The sequence below is a fragment of the Oryza glaberrima genome, chromosome 5, assembly GCF_000147395.1.
Source record: "Oryza glaberrima chromosome 5, OglaRS2, whole genome shotgun sequence".
Taxonomy (NCBI): domain Eukaryota; kingdom Viridiplantae; phylum Streptophyta; class Magnoliopsida; order Poales; family Poaceae; genus Oryza; species Oryza glaberrima.
The window spans coordinates 4089297-4107882 of NC_068330.1; the positions used below are offsets into that span (position 1 = coordinate 4089297).

Genomic DNA, 18586 nt, shown 5'->3' on the forward strand with positions numbered 1-18586 from the left:
TCTGAAATCCCCATTTTATATCCTTACCAATACACGGAAATTGTCTTAATGCTTCTAAGCTAAGGTAAGATTAAGAAAAGAGAGGGCTCCCACTAGGCAACCTTACTGCCATAGTAGGAAGTCAGTAAATGGATTGGCATGTACTGTGGGAAACGAAGGAATGAACTGGAAAAACAAAGGGAAAGGCGAAACCTACGGCAGGGTAATTCAGGGAAGTAGCAAAGGGAAAAGGGGAACCTACAGCAGGGCTAACTCAGGGAAGTAACAAACCAATTTGTGATGAGTTGCATTCTAATCTACCCTGAACCTAAAAGAAAAAATGGAGGCGATGTTACCATTAAACTCAATTTGTTGCGGAACTGTGCCCTCATTGATCTGCTCAATTGTCACATATTAGGCACACACACACGCAGCCACACACCAAACTCAGTAAAATCAAAAGCATTAAAAAGAATCATGCAGATCAGAGTTGCCACTCAGATCAGCTACGATCGCTGGACTAGCATAAAATCTGGAGGATCTTAGGTGTTCTAGTTCATTCTTTCAGTAAAATCATTATAAAGATTAAGAGCAGACTGATATGGGAAAGCATCATGAATTTGTCCAAACAATGTTGGAACCAGTAAAATTTATGTTGTTTGTCCATCAGAAGAGCCCATTGCACAGTATTTTCTCGATCTATTTATCCACCAAAACAAGCAGATTATCCAAGCTGCTATGGCACCAAGATTAACTTTGCAGTACAAAGCAGTAGGTGGCCAAATTGGCCAGGTTATCAATCAACAAGTATACATGAAAAATTAGCTCCAAATCTCACATTGGAATAACAGAATTGCAGTAGATTATGAGCCACATTTTATTCACCAATAGAAACGACCTAAAATTTCTCCAAAGAACATGTATAATATGGCCAAAGCTAACCTCGCTCACAAGTCAGGGAATCCCCAAAATCGAAAGTCCTCCCGCGTGGATTCGGTCGTCGAAGGAGCACCCCAAGCTACTCGTCGAGCTGCTTGAGCTCGGCCTTGAGCTGCTCCATCTTGAGCCCCATGGATCGGCGGAGCGAGTCGGCGTCGGGCGGCGGGAGGCGCGCGAGCAGCGACTCGAAGGCCGCGAGGGCCTCCCCGGCGGCGTCGCGCGCGCAGGCGGCCTCCTCGTCGAAGTAGACGGTCTCCTTGCTGTCCATGGCGGCCTCGATCTCCTCCCGCGCCTCCGCGAACTTGCGGTTCACCTCGTCGACATCCTTGCCGAAGTCCGCCGTCGAGAAGGCGCGCCGGTGGGGGCACCCCTCCGGGAAGAAGAGGGGCGGGCGCCGCAGAAGAGGAGGGAGCGCCGGCGTTGGGGCGGCGGCGGCGGAGGAGGAGGAGGGGCGGAGGAGGGAGGCGGCGGCGCGGAGGAGGAGGCGAGGGTTTCGGTGCATAGTGGCGGCGGCGGCGGCGGCTTGGTTTCGGGATTCTCTTCTCCTTCCAAGAATTCGGGGGTGCAAGTTGTTCTCGCAGCGGCAGAAATGACGGCTTTGTACTCATTTTAAGGGCTTTTTAAGGGCTTTGTTTGGATTAAAGCTACTCCAATTTTCATTGAACTAAATTTTCTAGTAGGAGTAGAAGGCATGGATGTCTGGTTTGATGTCAAATTTTATCCACATTAACATAAATTCTACTATGACAAATTTGAGAGTGTCAAAATTTTGGCAAGTTTTGACCAAACAAGCTTTGTTTTTTCCCTTTTATAATTGTGCTGCTAAATACAACTAATTTTGAAAATTTGAGTAGTAGAAGCATGCTGCTAAATATTTGGATTTGAATGTTCATTGCATAAACATCATTTGCATTTTTTTTCTTCTTCAAATTAACATTATAAAAGTACTATTGTTGTCCCAAAATATAAGGGATATGGGCAAAATCTCTTATATAACTATATGGATAAAAAAAATGTATTTTAGGATGGAGGTAGTAATGTTTATTGAGTAAACACTATAGATATGTTGGTAAATATCGTAATCTTGATGTCTGTAAGATATGGTTAAATGGTTCACGTTGTAGGAAAAAACCAAACGACACCTGCGAAATTTGAAGTTTTGACGCAGAACGAAAGCAGATTTCAAGTGAGATTTCAAAATAGTTTTCAAGAATTCGAATTTGAAAGGGTAAATTTGACTAAAGTTTGATGAAAAATTTCATACTGCCTAGAGTCAGGATCTGGCTCTTAATTGGAAAGGTGAACCTGATACTTAGTCAGTGCAGAAGCCTGTAAAAAAAAGTTCTACTGGGTCTGATAAATGTGTTACATATAAATTAGCACCGAAGTGGGGGGAGGAGAAATAAATTGCAAGTCCTCTTTCTGTACCAGCAAAGATATTGGTAATGGGAGAAACACATCTCCATTTATCTCTATTTTATTTCAATGTTAGGAGAAAATTGGTGGTAGGAGATACACATCTCCTTCCATTTCTCACTATTTTCAATTCACTTGTAACATTTTCGCACTTGTGTGCACATCAATATGCAGCTACCTACCACTACAAAAACTATTAGCCGTTCAGGTGTAGAAAAATCCTGATTAGTCACTTCTTAGATAAAAATTCAGATCCAAAATCCTTTTGTAGCCGGTCCTTGGACTCCACTCTGGCTGCTTGTATAACATCACTAATAAAACTCTTGTCTGGAAATTCATCTGGAACAAGACTTCTATATGTATCAAACAGCTCATCTGCTTCTTCCTTTTTGTCTAAAAGTGCGTAAACGATGCCCTGCATTTTGGAACACCATGGACACATTGTTCTTGTCAAGGATCAAAATAAAAAGAATTTGGAACATATCACATATGACACATGTGAACGGTTAAGGGTACCTGGCAAAGATGAGGTCGGAAATCTCGAGGATCCTCATTGATAAGATTTTGCAGTTTCTCTGATGCAACATCCAACTGGCCCTGCATTTTGAAAGTATAAATTAGAAATAGAAAATCAACATGGACTCAAAACTGATGTCGATTGTTACCTTGACAACATGCATCTGAGCAATCAAAAGCTTAATGTTGCGCTCTTCTGGAACCCTTTCCTCAGAAATTGCAAGTTGCAAAGCTTTCTCCAGCATCTCAAAAACAGTAGGTCCTTCTGATCTTTTATGCATACACAGAGCAAGTCCCTGAAATAACATGAAATACGTGAGTTCATAAAACATCAGTATTGTCCATAATTTTCCATGATGAAAGACTACAGTAAAGTAAAACATTAGTATGTAAAACTTATAGTTTCAAACTTTTGGTACAAATGACCATCATGTATAATGTAAGAAAGGCAAGTTGCAGTTTACTGTTTACAATGCTGCAAATCAGCATTGTCCATAATGTTCCATGATGAAAAACTACACTAAAGTAAAACATTAGGTATGGAAAACTTAATTTCGAACTTCCGGTGCAGATGACATCATGTATAATAGAAGAAAGGCGAGTTGCAGTTTACTGTTTGCAGTGCTGCAAAATCCTGTGATACAAATGAAGAACAAGCATTCATCGCATAAAACTGTATTTCCTGGTGAAATGTATGAGCCTTCACTCGATCAATTGTACTTATGTAGTTATGTTGCCATTCAATATCTACTAAACAAAAGGAGCATCTTTATCTGATATCCATAGCAGTTTGAATTTTACAATAGGCAGGAGTACCTGGCCAAATGGGCCGTGCCAAGCCGGGCCGGCCCAAGCACGACCGCACTGTAGAAGGCCCAGGCCTGGCACGGCACGCCGGCCTGTGGGCCGTGCCGGCACGGCCCGTTTACCCGTGCCGTGTCTGGGCCGACGCCTTAGCCCGTGGGCCAGTACGGCACGGCACGTTTACTGTAGAGGGCTGGCACGGCACGGCCCGGCCCACGAGCACGGCACGGCACGGCACGGGAGCGGCCGAGGGTAGGCACACCACGCACGTGGCGCCAAGCGGCCAAGCCGCTGAGGGCAGCCGCGGGGCCAGGCGGCGGGAAGCGCGCGTCGCTGCGTTCGCGCGTGGCGCGTGGCAAACGGCGTCGCGACGTGTCGCTGGGAGGCTGGGTCGCTGCCTCGTTGGGAGCAGCCGAGACGGCGAGACCCTGTACGGCGGCCGAACAGCTAGTCAAACGACGAATGCGAGAGTGCCACGTGTCCCCCAACGGCTAGTGAGCTAATCCAACGACCGCTGTTTTTGAGAAGTAGCCGTTGGAGTGCAAAAAAAATGGAAAAAATTCGAAAAAAATATGAAATTTATTTCTATAAATAGGACACCCACCGGAGCATTCTGAATCATCCATACCTCCCATTTTGTGCTCTGTTGTGCTTTTTCGTGTGATAGATCGATTTTTTGATTTAGACAAAATTTGACCAAATTTTGTCTAAAATCAAAAATAGTTTGTGACTAAAAATAGTGCATACAAGAGGTGTAAAGCCAAGCAAAGGTGGTAAGAAAGAAGTACGTCATATATTCAATTTTATGTATTATTTTATTTTATGTTATGCGAATAAATATTCTGAAATTTGTTTATGTTGTTTTAAATTTTCAGAATGGACGATTCGAACATTCCATCGTTCACGTTAGGTGATTTCGACCCTAACTACGTGTCGAGGTCATTCCCAACTGGTGAGTATGATGCCACCGGATCGGCTCCAACACCACCAGTTATGGAGCCACCGGCGGGTTCAGAAGCATCCGGCACTATGAGTGGGAGTGCATCGACGAACACCGGCTCAAAGAGATCAAGAACTTCCGGTGTTTGGCAACATTTCGATGAGGTGGCCATGACAGGCCCTGATGGAAGGCAGGTAACATTCGCGAGATGTAGAATATGCAAAAATAAGTTATCTGCAAAATCATCTGGTGGAACAGGACATTTGAAGCGGCATGCCGAGGCTTGTGCAAAGAAGCAAGGAATCCAACTACGACAGCAACAACTACTACTAAATCCTGATGGTACGGTACGTACGTGGGAGTATGATCCTATGGTAGCTCGAGAAAATCTTGCCCGTTTAATTGCTAGACAAGATTTACCCTTGAACTTTGGTGAGAGTCCTGCATTTGAAAATTACATAAAAAATTCTCATAATCCTAGGTTTCAAGCTGTTAGTAGACAAACCACAACCCGTGATTTGAAAAATGTCTATGACAAAGGTTATGAATCACTGAAGGAATTATTTAGTACATGCACCTTTTCTGTCAGTGTCACCTCAGACATATGGAGTAGTAGGGCTAAAGAGGATTACCTTAGTGTAGTTGTACATTTCATTGATGATGATTGGCAAATGCAAAAAAGAGTTCTTGGCTTAAGGTTAATTGATGTTTCACATACTGGTGAAAATATAGCAGAGAGAATTCGAGAGGTTATTGATGAGTTTAACCTTGCAGATAAAATTTTTGCTGTAACAATGGATAATGCATCTGCAAATTCTAGGGCCATGGAAATTCTACAACCATTATTTTGTATTTATGCTCAATCATTTCTTCTGCATCAGCATTGTGCATGCCATATCATTAATCTAATTGTTAAATGTGGGTTTAAGAGAGTTAATGTACACATCGACGCTGTTCGTCAAGCAATCACGTGGTTAACTGCTTCAAACCCACGGATTGCACAATGGAAAAGGTATTGTTGTGCATCGGGTGAGCCCCCACGTAAGTTTTTAACCGATGCAGACCATCGGTGGAATGCCACTTATTTTATGTTAAAGGTTGTATTACCTTACAAGGATTTACTTACTGTTTTCCTTCAAACACGTAATGGCCCAAAAAACAGTGACGGCCAGCCAATACTGACTGATCATACCTGGCACATTGTTGAAAGGTTCAATCAATTTCTTGAAACGTTTCATGACTGTACTCTTCTGTTATCTCAAGTATATTATCCAACAGCTAATTTAATTTTGCATAATATTCTTGAAATTGCCACTTTGTTGAAAGAGTATGAAAATGATGACCTTTTAATGCCCGTTGTCTTTAATATGAAACAAAAATATCTTAAATATTGGAAAGACATCCCCATGTTGTATTCTTTTGCATTTATTCTTGATCCTAGGGGAAAATTACGGGGATTCCTCAATATTCTTTCACTTATTGGAGATATTATTAATGTTGATTATTCTACCTATTATGCCGATGTCAAAACTAAATTCTATGAGGTATTTCGAAAGTATGAATTAAAGTTTCAGGGAGATCGCTTGCAAAGACCCCCACCTGTCCCTGCAGCAGGTAAGAAAAAATTACAGTGGAGCAGAATTTGGGGCAGTTCATCTTCTAGCCATGGTGGTGGTACCAGTTCATCAGCAGCAAGTGGGGACGCAAGATCGCATGGTCCTGCCAAAGAGTTGTCCAACTATTTGGATAGCGATGCCATCAGGCATGAAACGTCAGACTTCAACGTACTCGGGTGGTGGAATGATCACAAGATGTCATATCCTGTGCTATCAAAACTAGCACGGGATGTGTTGACGGTGCCCGTATCTTCGGTATCCTCCGAATCAGCCTTCAGTCTATGCGGAAGAATTATCGAGGATAGGAGAACAAGTCTGAGCAGCGATCATGTGGAAATACTATTAAGCGTCAAAGACTGGGAACTAGCTGCAGAACATGCCCAATACACTGCTGACAACCAAGAATTGGCCGCACAGTTCGAAAACCTTTATTTAGATGACGAACAATTAGAGTAGCTAGTTTATATTTTTTAAGTATTGACCTGTTGGCTGTACTCTTTTCTTTGTCATGGTTTTCTCAAATATGAGTTTTTACATGACAAAGTTTTTAACGAGGCAGCATGTATCATGTAAACATCAATAAAGGTCATTACTCTTTTTTCCCCATATTTTTCTAATATTTTTCTGTCTAATTATTTTTCTATTTTTCTCCAACTATCCATTAATTTTCTCTTAGCTTAGTTAACTTTCGGACCTTTCTCTTTGATTTGAATCGTTCCACTGACAGGCGATAGACACACGGACAGAGGCTAGTCACTGAGTCAGCAAGTCCAGCGCCACGTGTCGCCCATCGGCCGGCCGGTCCCGCGGCCCCGGCCGCTCGCTCCCGCGTGCCGCGTCCAAAATTTCAGCCGCGCGCGCGCCTTGTCGGCGTTGTCGCCTTGCCTGCGGTCGATCGTGCCAACGGGCCGACCACGGCCCATGGGCCATTTACGTGCCCGTGCCGGCACGGCACGGCACGACGTTCCCTCGGGCCGTGCTTGGGCCAAGGAGTAGGCACGTGGGCCGGCACGGCACGGCCCGCTACAAGAGTCGTGCCTAACGGGCCGTGCCCTAGCGGGCCGTGCCGCCGGCGTGCCCGTGCCGTGCTGGGCCGGGCCGCCCGTTTGGCCAGGTATAGGCAGGACCTAAGCCACTTCTACATTCTCTGTCAAATAAATATAAGACTGCAGATTGCCAGTCTTACGAGCAAGACTCTTACCACAAATCCTTCAACATTTGAAAACGCTAACACTAATTCTGCTATCTAAGGCAAGCATCACAACATTCAGATCGACATCCAAGTAGAACCTCAGATATATTAGGGGTAATTGCAACAATGTTTCATGCCACAAGTATTCCACCCCAAATCAATAGCCACCGAAACAGCATCATCGCAAGCTACAGCAATTCTACATTCCTACTACCAATTTGGTTTGTCAATTCTTTCACATGTATAAACCATAAATCACTCGCCGCCAAAGCAAAATAAATCGGCATGATCATATCATGATACTAATGGATTCAATGAGATGATATCAACATGAACAACAAACTGAATTCAGTGGACTGAAGAGAACAAGAGCAGGTTGTAAGTTGCAGCTCACATGGAGTGCCCTGACGAGGAGTGGCTTCTCGGCGAGGACCTCGTTGAAGAGGCGCTCGGCCTCGGCGAGGTCGCCTTTGAGCTCGTGCAGCAGCGCCTCCATGAGCCGCCACTCCACCTCGCCGGGCTCCGCCTCCCGCAGCCGCCGCGCGAACCCCAGCGCGCCGCCCCACTCCGCGCGCCTCATCTTGGCGAACAGCGCGCACTTGAGCGCGTCCACGTCGCCCGGATCGCGGCTCAGGATCTCCATGTACATCTGCACCTCGTCGTCGGCCTCCTCCTCCTCTTCTTTCTCTTCTACTTCTTCCTCCTCGTCTTGCCGCAGCCACGCCTCCTCGACCTCCGCCTCCACGCCCTCCTCCTCCTGCTGCTGCTGCTGCTTCTCCTCGGATTCTTGCTGCTGTTCTTGCTCTTCCGTTTCTTGCGGTTGTTGGGTAGGTGGGGGAGGGGATGCGAGGGAAGGGAGGGGGCGGACGCCGGAGAGGGAGAGGAGGGAGGCGACAAGGAGGAAGATGAGGGTTCTCGAGGTGGAGATGACCGGAGAGAGGAGGCCGGCGGCGGTGGGTGTCCTGGAAGAGGAGGAGGTGGAGTGGGTTCGGTAGGTGAGGCGATGGGGCTCGGGAGGGGGAGCGGAGAAGGGAGAGAGGCGGTGTGGTGGTCTGAGAGGGAAGGGGAGGGAGGGATTGCGGCGAGGGAGGCGGCGGGCGGGTAGGGGTGGCTGGGAGGAGGAGGCGGCGGCGGCGGCGGTGGTGGAGAGGAAGCTCATCGCCATTGCTGACGTCATCCGCTTCAGGAGGAAGCAGAGGAGAGAAGAAAGAAGAGGAGGGGACTTGAACAGTTGGACTGATGGCTGAGAGGCGAGTTTTGTTTCATTTTCATAGGATTTTACATGGTTTCTTCAGATTTTGCTTGACGAAATTCAGCTCTACTCCAAAGAAATATGCAAAATTTTCACATGATTACGATGGGCTATATCTCGCGAGAAAAAGGAACCTGAGCTGCAAACACGACCACGAATGCTCTGTTTTTAGCAGTGGTGGAAGATTTTTTTTTCCTCGGATCTGCTATTTCTTTGTCGATATATTTGTTAGGAGAAAACTTTTAAATCTTAGAAACATCAGATTAGCTCTGAGATTCATGAAGATGGGAGTTGGAAAAAAATATAAGTGCTTGCTTGGGCAATAGGGATCAACCTTGTACTTATACATAGCATCCATGTGACTATACCACAAACGTATAACCCATGTTAAATTATTTTATACAAATTATTTACTAGTTACAAACTACACTGTAACTATGTTGTAACCTCTGTAGGAGTATAACTTAGGTATAAAGTTGTATATACATATTTTTAGTATTTATATACAAGTTATATTGTATTTATAGTGGAAATAATACAATAACTATATTATTGTTACATTTAAAGTTTTTCAGTTAAAAAACTTGCGACAGTTTGTTAGATAGTCTTTTTTTTTTCTTAAGTTAAATTTCACACTACAACAATGGTTGAAATTTATGCAAACCCATTAGGAGTTTAGCATTAGTCCTAACCACAATGTTATATGGTATCAGAGCATCATAAACCGCACTAAACAAATTTAGCTATTCTTATACATGAGAAATTTAGCTATTCTTACACGCGAGAATATCTATAAAATATTCAAAAGTTTTTTAAAATAAAAAACTTTTCAAATGTAACTATAATATAATTATGAGTGTAAATATGTTGTAACTAATATATAATATATAACTAGTAACTTATATATAACTTGCACAAATTCACGAGAAACGTGTAGCGGGGCATATTTTCTCTCCCCTCATATGCATGAATCTCCTAAAACACACTTGAAGGTCGAAAATCTGAGTTTTTTGGGACAACAAATGATGAGCGATCTATAGCAATTTCACTTACAGCTTACACATTGGGTTTCTATACTAAACAAAAGGATGTTGGCTACGTGCATACCTTTTAGGCTAGTAGGGAGTAGATGTAGAGGCTTGTATTATGGTATAATTTCGGTGCTTAATGAAATATTCCTATTATCTTAAAGAAATATCTGCATGCAAATGTGGCCATTCCACCTGCAATTGGCCTTACTTCATAATATCATAAGTGGAACAGTTAATGATATAATGTATCCAGTAATTCAAAACCAATTGGTGAATAAAAAGATACAGGGATTATACTCGTAGGATGCCAATCTAAAACGTGCTCAATAAAAAGATACATGGATATACTCGTAGGATGCCAATCTAAAGCGTGCTCAAACATAAGTTTTCAACAAGGACCAGACAGCAAGCGTGCTCAAACATAAGGACCAGACAGCGGACCACCAAACTAGAATGATGTTGGTATTACAAGTGATGAAGACAGCCACAAAAGTTTTCCTTTAAGATGCAAGTTACAACCAAATCAATTTGATCGCTGTCTATAAATCAAATATCTAACATGTTATACAACCACATTGTTTTGTTCCGTGGTTGCAGTTTGGTGACGGAGTGCTGTTGAAACAGGACAGTTTCTCCTGAGCTTTTGATAGAGAAAAAGTAAGAGTAGCCAAGCTTTAAGCTTCTTGCTTGTACAAAATTACGTAAGATTTGCCTACAGATTTCAAAAATGGAATATGTGTATTCCTTTCTAACTTTTTTATCTCTTCAACATGTTGCAAGTACTCCTTTTCTAATTGCTTGTATCTTTTTTGTACATCTCGGCCTTAAGAACTCCAACATAAGGCAGGTTGCGGTAGAGTTCAGCATAATCCATGCCATATCCAACAACAAAGGAATCTGGGCACTGAAAAAGGAAAAAATAAATAAAATGGTGATTAATTTAACATTGCAAAGGAGGGATGGGGCAATCATTCAACTGTTCTCAATGAAATTATGAAACAAGCACACCAGGAAGTAAAGCTATCTTGACGTCAACATCATGCAGCATATAAATTTAAATACCACATTGTTAAGTAGTTCATACCTCAAAACCTCTATAAAATTTTCCATCCCCCACTAGCTGAAAATTAGCAGTTCTCCTTGCCGGTTTGTCAAGAAAAGTGCAGACTGATATGGATGATGCTCCTTTCTTTTCTAAATAAGCAATAAGACAGGAAACGGTATTCCCAGTGTCCACAATATCTTCCACCTACCAAGATATGAAACCACTGTCAATTTCTAGACAAGAACAGGCTCAGTTGATACAAGTCTAGGATGTATATGACATAACCAAATAAATAGCACTGCTGTAAATGTGATACCAATTTAATACTATACAAAATATTGCTGGTCTTCAAAAAAGTGTTTTGCTCAGTTAACCTTATGCACCATACAGTTGCTGGCTAGAACATCAACAAACATGGATCTGGGAACACGCTATATACTTCCTTGGTCAGACTCCATCTTAGAGCCTCGCCATGAGACACAACCAGCACACAAGGAATCAATGTGAGCCGTGAACTATAATTTAATCTCATTCCACCTAAAACTCATTTCTGCATTGGTATTGTCATTCCCACAATTCACATGTCAGCAACATTGTATCAATTATTTTTCAGTTGTTGATTCATCATCTCAGTTGATAAGTCACCATCAAGTATGATTGATACTATTAAGCCTTGTTTGGCTAGGTCAGGATCCCAGCCCAACCACATGGAGTTAAGTTTAATTTGAGCAGACTTCCTGGTCCACCCAAGCAAGGCCTCAGTAAAGTAAGTATTGCTGAAGTGAACATAAGTTTTGTTTGTCTTTATGAAAACGGATGTCCCTTCATGGTCCTCAAGTGAAGATAAGAATGCAAAGTTTTCATGATTTTGCTGTGTTCCCATTTGTCTGAACCAGTTTTGTATCAAAATCAACAAGTTGTAATCTAGATTACTTGTCACATTTTAAAATTCTTTATGAGATGATATTATTGTTAACTTTGACTATTGCCACTGCACAACAAACTTTCCACTCTAATTTCGCAGAACTTCTGAAATCAGAGAAGCAAGGAAGGTGCAGGTTTGCCAAATAACAGAGACATTTGCTTGATATTGTTATAACCGAATTCAACACCTAGTGTTTGTAAAAAAGGATAACTGCAATACTTCCCAAGAAACTGGAATAACCAATACCTAAAAATGTTGCTGGCACTAAGTTGCATTGATTGATCCAAATGCTTTGTTCAGTTTGTATGGGAACTGGATGAGATCAGGAAGGAAGGTACACACTGGCCAAGAGCAGGATCATCCTTCAACTCTAAAATCACATACAAGCACAGCTCCAAAGGTGTATGGCAATTCAAGAAGGCAATTCAACTGCTCACAAACTAGTGTGGCAATTGCGAAGCTTACAGAACAGATTCATTGTGCTCTTGCTAGCTTCGGTGATGCACCACCTCAAAGAGTTCAGGAAGTATGTCTGAGAAGAATGTAGGAAATGGAGAGTTCAGGAAGTATGTCTGAGAAGAATGTAGGAAATGGAATATTGTCTTAGTTAGAAAGAACAAAGCTGGTCCTCTAGAGCGTGATGAGATGGGATTCCTACTAGCATACACTAGAAACCACACTAGGGGAGTTAGCAGGACAAAGAGACATAGAGCTATTGGGATTTCATTCCAAGTTGATATGGTTGGGAATTCACTCCGCGGCCGGGCAACACCGTAACTATTGCACCCATATCACCCAGCTGCTGTGCAACGCAGCAATGATTTTGCTGTTGTCACCTGTTGACCAGGCGACACGGCCCATGAACCATGCTATCACCAGTCGGATGGGCACAGGGATTGTTGTCACCCGTTCGACAGGGCGACATGGCCCATGTCACATGAGGCAACACAGGCATATTTTTCAAGATATTTTTAATAAGGGTTATTCATGTCTTTCTCCAGAAAAAGGAATATTTAAAGAAATCATGGTGACAACAACCGTGAGTGGGGATCTCGCCTGTTGGATGGGCGACAAGGAGCGACATGGGTAGATTCTTGCAAATATTTTGAGAAATGGGTATTCCTCCAAAATCACAAGAAAAAAATACTCCTTGCATTTTTTAATACATGATGTTTGTTCAACATGGCATTTGACCATTCGTCTTATTAAAAAATATAGTGTAAATTTGCAAATTTATAAGTCGTGCTTAAAGTACCTTAAGTAATCAAACAAGTCATGACAAAATAAATGATACTCCGTCTGTTTCACATTATAAGTCGTTTTGACTTTTTTTCCTAGTCAAACTTAAGAAGTTTAGCCAAGTTTATAGAAAAAATAGCAACATCTAAATCACTAAATTAGTTTCATTAAAACTAACATTTAATAAATTTTGATAATATGTTTGTTTTGTCTCGAAAATATATCTATATTTTTCTATAAACTTGATCAACCTTAAAACAGTTTGACTAGAAAAAAGTCAAAACGACTTATAATATGAAATGGAGGGAGTATATTTACATAGTTTTCTTAAAAAGTCATATATTTAAAAACGGAGGGAGATTACCATCACATACCCCTAAGTTCTTCAGTTTTGATAATCAAAGAAACCTTCCAGAAACAATTCTAAGAATCATATCTCAAAAGCTAAACATGCAATGAGCCACATCATCTAGAAAACAAAAGCCAGGCTAATATTAGATTATTGAGCTTTTGGTTCTAACTAATATAGGTTGCACGAGGTATCCACTAGTTGATACAAGAATCTGTGACCATATGCAGGAATGAGAAGGATTAAAAACATGTTACAAATAATAACAGACTAAATTAACTCAATGATTACGTACACTTCTATTAAGCCAGAAACATTAGATTAGATGTGACAGCCTCACAACGCATCACAGTGTCACAGTACATTAACAACTGAAAGGGAACATGTTGTCATCAATCTACACGTCTTTGCATATCTAGGATATAAAATTCTGCACAAGCTACTATATTCAGTAACCTGAAAGGATGTCACGACTCACGAGAACGGCACAACCACACACCGCACGGGTAGGGAGGGTCGGGGGGGGGAGGGGGGGAGGGTCACTCACCACCACGACGTGCTTCCCGGCGACGTCGACTTTGAGGTCGGAGGTGATCCGCGGCCGGCCGCTGGACTCGGTGCCGTCGCCGTACGACTCGGCGCGCACGAGGTCCACGGCGAGCGGCGCGTCGACGCGGCGGACCAGGTCGGCGAGGAAGAGGAACGCCCCCGTGGCGACGCCGACGACGACGGCGGGCTCGCGCAGGGCGCGGAGGTCGGCGGCGAGCTCGGCGGCCACCTCCGACACCCGGGCGGCGATCTCGGCCTCCGTCCACAGCACCCGGTCGATGCCGGCGTCGGCGCCGGCGCCGGCGCCCACCATCACGGCGGCGGGGAGAGCTAGGGTTAGGGTTCCGCGGCGGCGGGGGCGGCGGGGGCGCGCGGGATTGGGGGATTTATTGGTGGCGGGCGGAGACGGAGGAGGAGGAGGAGAGGAGGTTTTCCGCGAATGGAAAGGGGCGGTGGCGGGGCCAGCGGGGAGGAATGGTGGGATTCCCAAATTCTGCATTGCCCCCAACCCCATCACGATGGAAGCCGCTGACTTCTGTCGGTGCAACCTTTTTTTTTTCAAGACCTCGGACATTCTGGCCCTGATCACGGCCGTTTTATAGGAGGGATTGGAAATTTAGAGGGATGACTTTGTTTGGTTAGGATACATGGAAATTTTGGTGAAATGGGGAATGGGGAATTGAGGGAGGAACTCCCTACTTTTTAATACGTGGGTAGGGGGTGATAATTGTGAGGGAATTCCACCTTTATTTTGTCTAAACAAATCTCAGCCATCCGTTTTCATTAATGACATAATCTCCAACTAAACTCCCTATCAATTTTCACCACCTCTACCAAACAAGATACTGGGATTAAAAATCAAATTTCCATCTTAATCTCACCATCAATTCCCTCGTATAAACTCACAATCCCCTTCCCTCGAGTTGCCAAACAAACCGGAGCTACTGATTGTTTAGGATTTCAACTCTAAAATCTATCTCGAGTAACGAAATCTAAATATCGTTTTACCTTTCATTAAAACGAGTTGAAACCGGTTGGTTAGATTTTAATTCTAGATAATATGAAGTTGGAATTCGAGCCTAACAAACAAGCTTGAAATGTGAAGAGAGCTGCTTGAAACATGAAGAGAGCTGAGAGAACGAGATCCTCTAACTTCACATGGTGAAGCTAGAGAAACACATTGCCATGACTTTTGGATATTTCTAGTCGTTTGATTTACTGTTTCGCACTGTTGCTACAGTAAACAACTGCATATCATTATTTTATATTGTAGCACAAGACTAATGTTATTGTGCTTCTATGCCTTTAGCACCTAATGACAGATGATCCGCTTCCAATGTTGAGTGTTACCGTAGCTTGAAACAAGAGCTAGTAGAGGATAGAAAGGCCCTAATTGGGGAGCTTGTCCCAGCTGCAGCTTTTCTCAAAAGCTGCTTCTGCTAGAAGCTACCCCAAACAGTTCACAGCTTCTGAGAATATGTAGTTACAGATTCTGAAAAATGAACTAAGAAGCCAGAAGCTGGGTTTCAGAGCTTTTCCAGATTCTCAGAAGCTGGCTACCAAACAGCTGCTTCTCAGAATTTAAAACTCTCCCAAACAGGCCCAAAAACTACCTACAGCCGATAGATGACTATGGTCATGTTTCTTCCTTCTCTTTTACTTTTTGATTCACGTGATCCTACTTCTAGATTTTGGTTTTGTGAAGCTAAATTATTAGAACTTTTGATATAGAAAAAAAATGCACATGTAGTACAAATTATATAGTACACATAGTAACAGTTTTAGAGCATGTTTGCTCAAAATTTATAAAGCAACTTAAGTTATTTTGATTTAAAAAAAATCCATTGATAAACTACCTGACAGATAGGCGTAATACTACGCTAATGGGGCCATGTGGTCAGTCAGTAGTTAAAAGAAGCTCAAACGATACTTCTCCTCGCTCCTCATGCATAGGAAATTTTAGCAACAGGTTTGACTGGATTTTTTTTTTCTTCTCATGGTTTCCTGTATGATTAGTGATGATGGAAACATTCCGACAATATACCCGTGATAGTTCTGGGTGGTCCGAATAGTAGGAAAAAAAATATTTCCTATATACACTATTGCATTGAGAATCCTTTGAAAATCTCTCAATCCAAATAGACCCTAAGCAAACCTCAAGTTTTGTTTCTCTGTTGTAGCTTTCCAGTTTTGCATCTTATGAACCAAAAAGTTTTTAAAAAAAACTAGCCCAAAGCAATACTCGTCTTTGTGCCTGTGTGGCCGTGTTGTATCAGAGTGTAGGATACCTCGTAAAGTTTCGAGCACAATCGTGTATCAAAGTGTAGGATACCTCGTAGAGTTCCAAGCACAATCGGAGGGTTTGTTGTTGATAGGGCATTGGTTGAGACTAAGGAGCAGTGGCAACGGCTAGTATGTAGTACAGGTCGTAGCATCAACATTGCAAAGAGTTGGGGGTGGAACGGTGTGGGAGCCTGGGAGGTCGGCTAGGGCCTATGAAGCAACTAAACACAACTGCATGGCAACGGAAGACTAGCTTGTGCATGAGCTCCGTAGCGAGTGTGAAGAAAGTAAATTTTAGTTCAGAGAACTCACTTACCGAATCAAGCGGTTTGCTTTTTCTTCCAATATTGAAATAATTTCGTATTTTTTTGTTTGTTTCCAATTTCATGTTATTTAAATTATGTAATTTTGTTTTTGATTTTATTTATCTTTGCACATGTCTTTGATGTAGTATTTTACTCTCTTTGCACATGTATTTGATGTAGTATTTTACTCTTCGGTTTTTCGATTAGACGAGACAGTAGGGCAAAGTGCAAACCGGATAAGTATAATTGAAATCCTCTATAGTACTGCTCACTAACACGTGCGCTGAAGAGTTGTCACAACCCAAATAATTGTATTTTTTTGTGACAGTCTGTCGTATTCTTATAAGCATATATACTAAATACTTATATATATGTCCATAAGGATACAAGGCAAAACGTAATGTCTAACCATCATAACTGGAGCTTGGACACCTACAATAATGGTTCCATTTTTTTTCACCAGCTACGTTGTTTAATACAAGGCTGGTTCGCTGACTAACTTATTATCACCAGGATGATTCCCTATACCTAGCATGCAGGTATATGTCCTCTTGTATGACTCTAAAGACTAAGTAGACCACACTCCCCACTAGGTCTGCATGTCACCATTTCCCTATGACATCTCATCTTGACTAGTTTTTGAACACATCAAATAGTAAAAATATATGGGTATGTTGTACATACTCAGAAAGATTAGTACATATATCTATATATATATATATATATATATATATATATATATATATATATATATATATATATATATATATATATATTTCTAAAGAAAAATACTACTATCCATAGATATTAACAATTGATAAATAGTAAAACACATTAAACATAGTAAGTAAGTTAAATACACCCTGCAAAAGGTATTAAAATAATCGTCATAATATTGTTTCTTCAATCCATTTTTCCTAACCAGTGATACCTTCATCTGAAAATCACGTCGTCGAATTCCCTACTTGTGTGAGGCATTCCTCCTCTCACACTGATATCATTGTTTCAGGTATCGGCTGTCTTAGGCTAAGTATCACAATCACGTTATTATTCTCACTGATAAAATTATCAATCCATTATTCGGATGTTAATAATATTTACTGTTAGATTGTTAGCATCACCATCTCAATATAGTGCAGGTAAGCAAATATAGTAAAGATGATTAAGTAAAATAGTTGATGGGCGTAGTCTTGCCTGGTCTCCTGTCGTTCTACCCGTGTGTCACACTTAGTCAAATATGCAAATCTTTAATATTAATTAATATCTAGATTTTCATGCATGACAGCTACTAACAGCATACTAGTAGCAGTAGGTAGCTAGTTAACGTGACTATACTAAAGAAAGAGAACCAACATGTAGGCCTGTTTCGTTTAGGGGTGAAAAGTTGTTGCGCGTCACATCGGATATACAGATACACATTTAAATTATTAAACGTAGTCTAATAACAAAACAAATTACAGATTTTGACTGTAAACTGCGAGACGAATTTATTAAGCCTAATTAATCCGTCATTAGCAAATGTTTAGTGTAGCCACCACATTGTCAAATCATGGCGCAATCAGACTTAAAAGATTCATCCGGCAATTTACATGCAATCTGTCTAATTAGTTTATTTTTCTATATTTAATACTCCATTCATATGTTTAAACATTCGATGTAACAGGGTGGCCGTACTAGTAGGGCATGCATGTAGGTGCTGCTAGCCACTGAAAGTACTAATCTTTTCACTAATATATATATTTTCTTCAAGTTCATTTACTAAACACAAATCCATCTACTCTATAGTTAGACATCAGGTATTTATACTAGCCATATACTCGTAAAAAACAAAAGGACAGGTTCCATGCATTACCTGGAAAGCTTCTACTAGCTCCAGTGCTCTCAATCTCCCGCGGCCCTCGCCATAACAAGAGTAGAAAAAGTTCTACTGATGATGCAAGTGATATAGGGTCAAGTACGGGCTTTAAATAGAGTAGCTTCCTTCAGTCTAAGGAGGACATATGTCCCAGGCTTCATGAGGTGGATAGGTTTCACCCTCTCTCTTCCTTACCTCAGGAGTAGTGGCGGATCTAGAAAATTGATTCGTTGGTTTCATAATGTGTCTATCGATGTTATAGTATGCTAATTATACTTAAATCATAGTGTTATAATATATGGATAAGCAGTTTTACTGTAAGTTTTACTAAAAGTCGTCGGTGTCACCTGA

General features: G+C 41.8%; 3 protein-coding genes across 3 annotated transcripts; all 3 read right to left on the reverse strand.

Annotated features, from left to right (window-relative positions):
• Positions 1-703: 703 nt before the first annotated feature.
• Positions 704-1498, reverse strand: LOC127772920 (embryogenesis-like protein). Its single transcript, XM_052298910.1, has one exon. It carries the CDS (start codon positions 1418-1420, stop codon positions 998-1000), a length of 423 nt encoding a protein of 140 aa, XP_052154870.1. The 5' UTR covers positions 1421-1498; the 3' UTR covers positions 704-997.
• An 859-nt stretch (positions 1499-2357) lies between these two features.
• On the reverse strand, positions 2358-8724 carry LOC127775102 (protein SLOW GREEN 1, chloroplastic-like). The gene is made up of 4 exons (XM_052301410.1): positions 7797-8724; positions 3000-3146; positions 2851-2931; positions 2358-2749 (listed from the first exon to the last, which is right to left on the reverse strand). Exons 1-4 carry the CDS (start codon positions 8577-8579, stop codon positions 2564-2566), a joined length of 1197 nt encoding a protein of 398 aa, XP_052157370.1. The 5' UTR covers positions 8580-8724; the 3' UTR covers positions 2358-2563.
• A 1398-nt stretch (positions 8725-10122) lies between these two features.
• On the reverse strand, positions 10123-14349 carry LOC127772705 (uncharacterized). Its single transcript, XM_052298658.1, has 3 exons — positions 13791-14349; positions 10770-10934; positions 10123-10589 (listed from the first exon to the last, which is right to left on the reverse strand). The coding sequence occupies exons 1-3, from the start codon at positions 14304-14306 to the stop codon at positions 10476-10478; spliced, it is 795 nt and encodes a 264-aa protein (XP_052154618.1). The 5' UTR covers positions 14307-14349; the 3' UTR covers positions 10123-10475.
• Positions 14350-18586: the final 4237 nt, after the last annotated feature.

Coding starts and splice junctions, on each gene's coding strand:
- LOC127772920 (XM_052298910.1), bottom strand. CDS start 1,420: ATGCACCGAAACCCTCGCCTCCTCCTCCGCGCCGCCGCCTCCCTCCTC.
- LOC127775102 (XM_052301410.1), bottom strand. CDS start 8,579: ATGACGTCAGCAATGGCGATGAGCTTCCTCTCCACCACCGCCGCCGCC. Junction 3,147..7,796: donor TCCTCGTCAGGGCACTCCAT/GTGAGCTGCAAC, acceptor ATGTTATTTCAG/GGACTTGCTCTGTGTATGCA. Junction 2,750..2,850: donor TCCGACCTCATCTTTGCCAG/GTACCCTTAACC, acceptor TCCAAAATGCAG/GGCATCGTTTACGCACTTTT.
- LOC127772705 (XM_052298658.1), bottom strand. CDS start 14,306: ATGGGGTTGGGGGCAATGCAGAATTTGGGAATCCCACCATTCCTCCCC. Junction 10,935..13,790: donor CCGGGAAGCACGTCGTGGTG/GTGAGTGACCCT, acceptor ATATCTTGGTAG/GTGGAAGATATTGTGGACAC. Junction 10,590..10,769: donor AATTTTATAGAGGTTTTGAG/GTATGAACTACT, acceptor TTCCTTTTTCAG/TGCCCAGATTCCTTTGTTGT.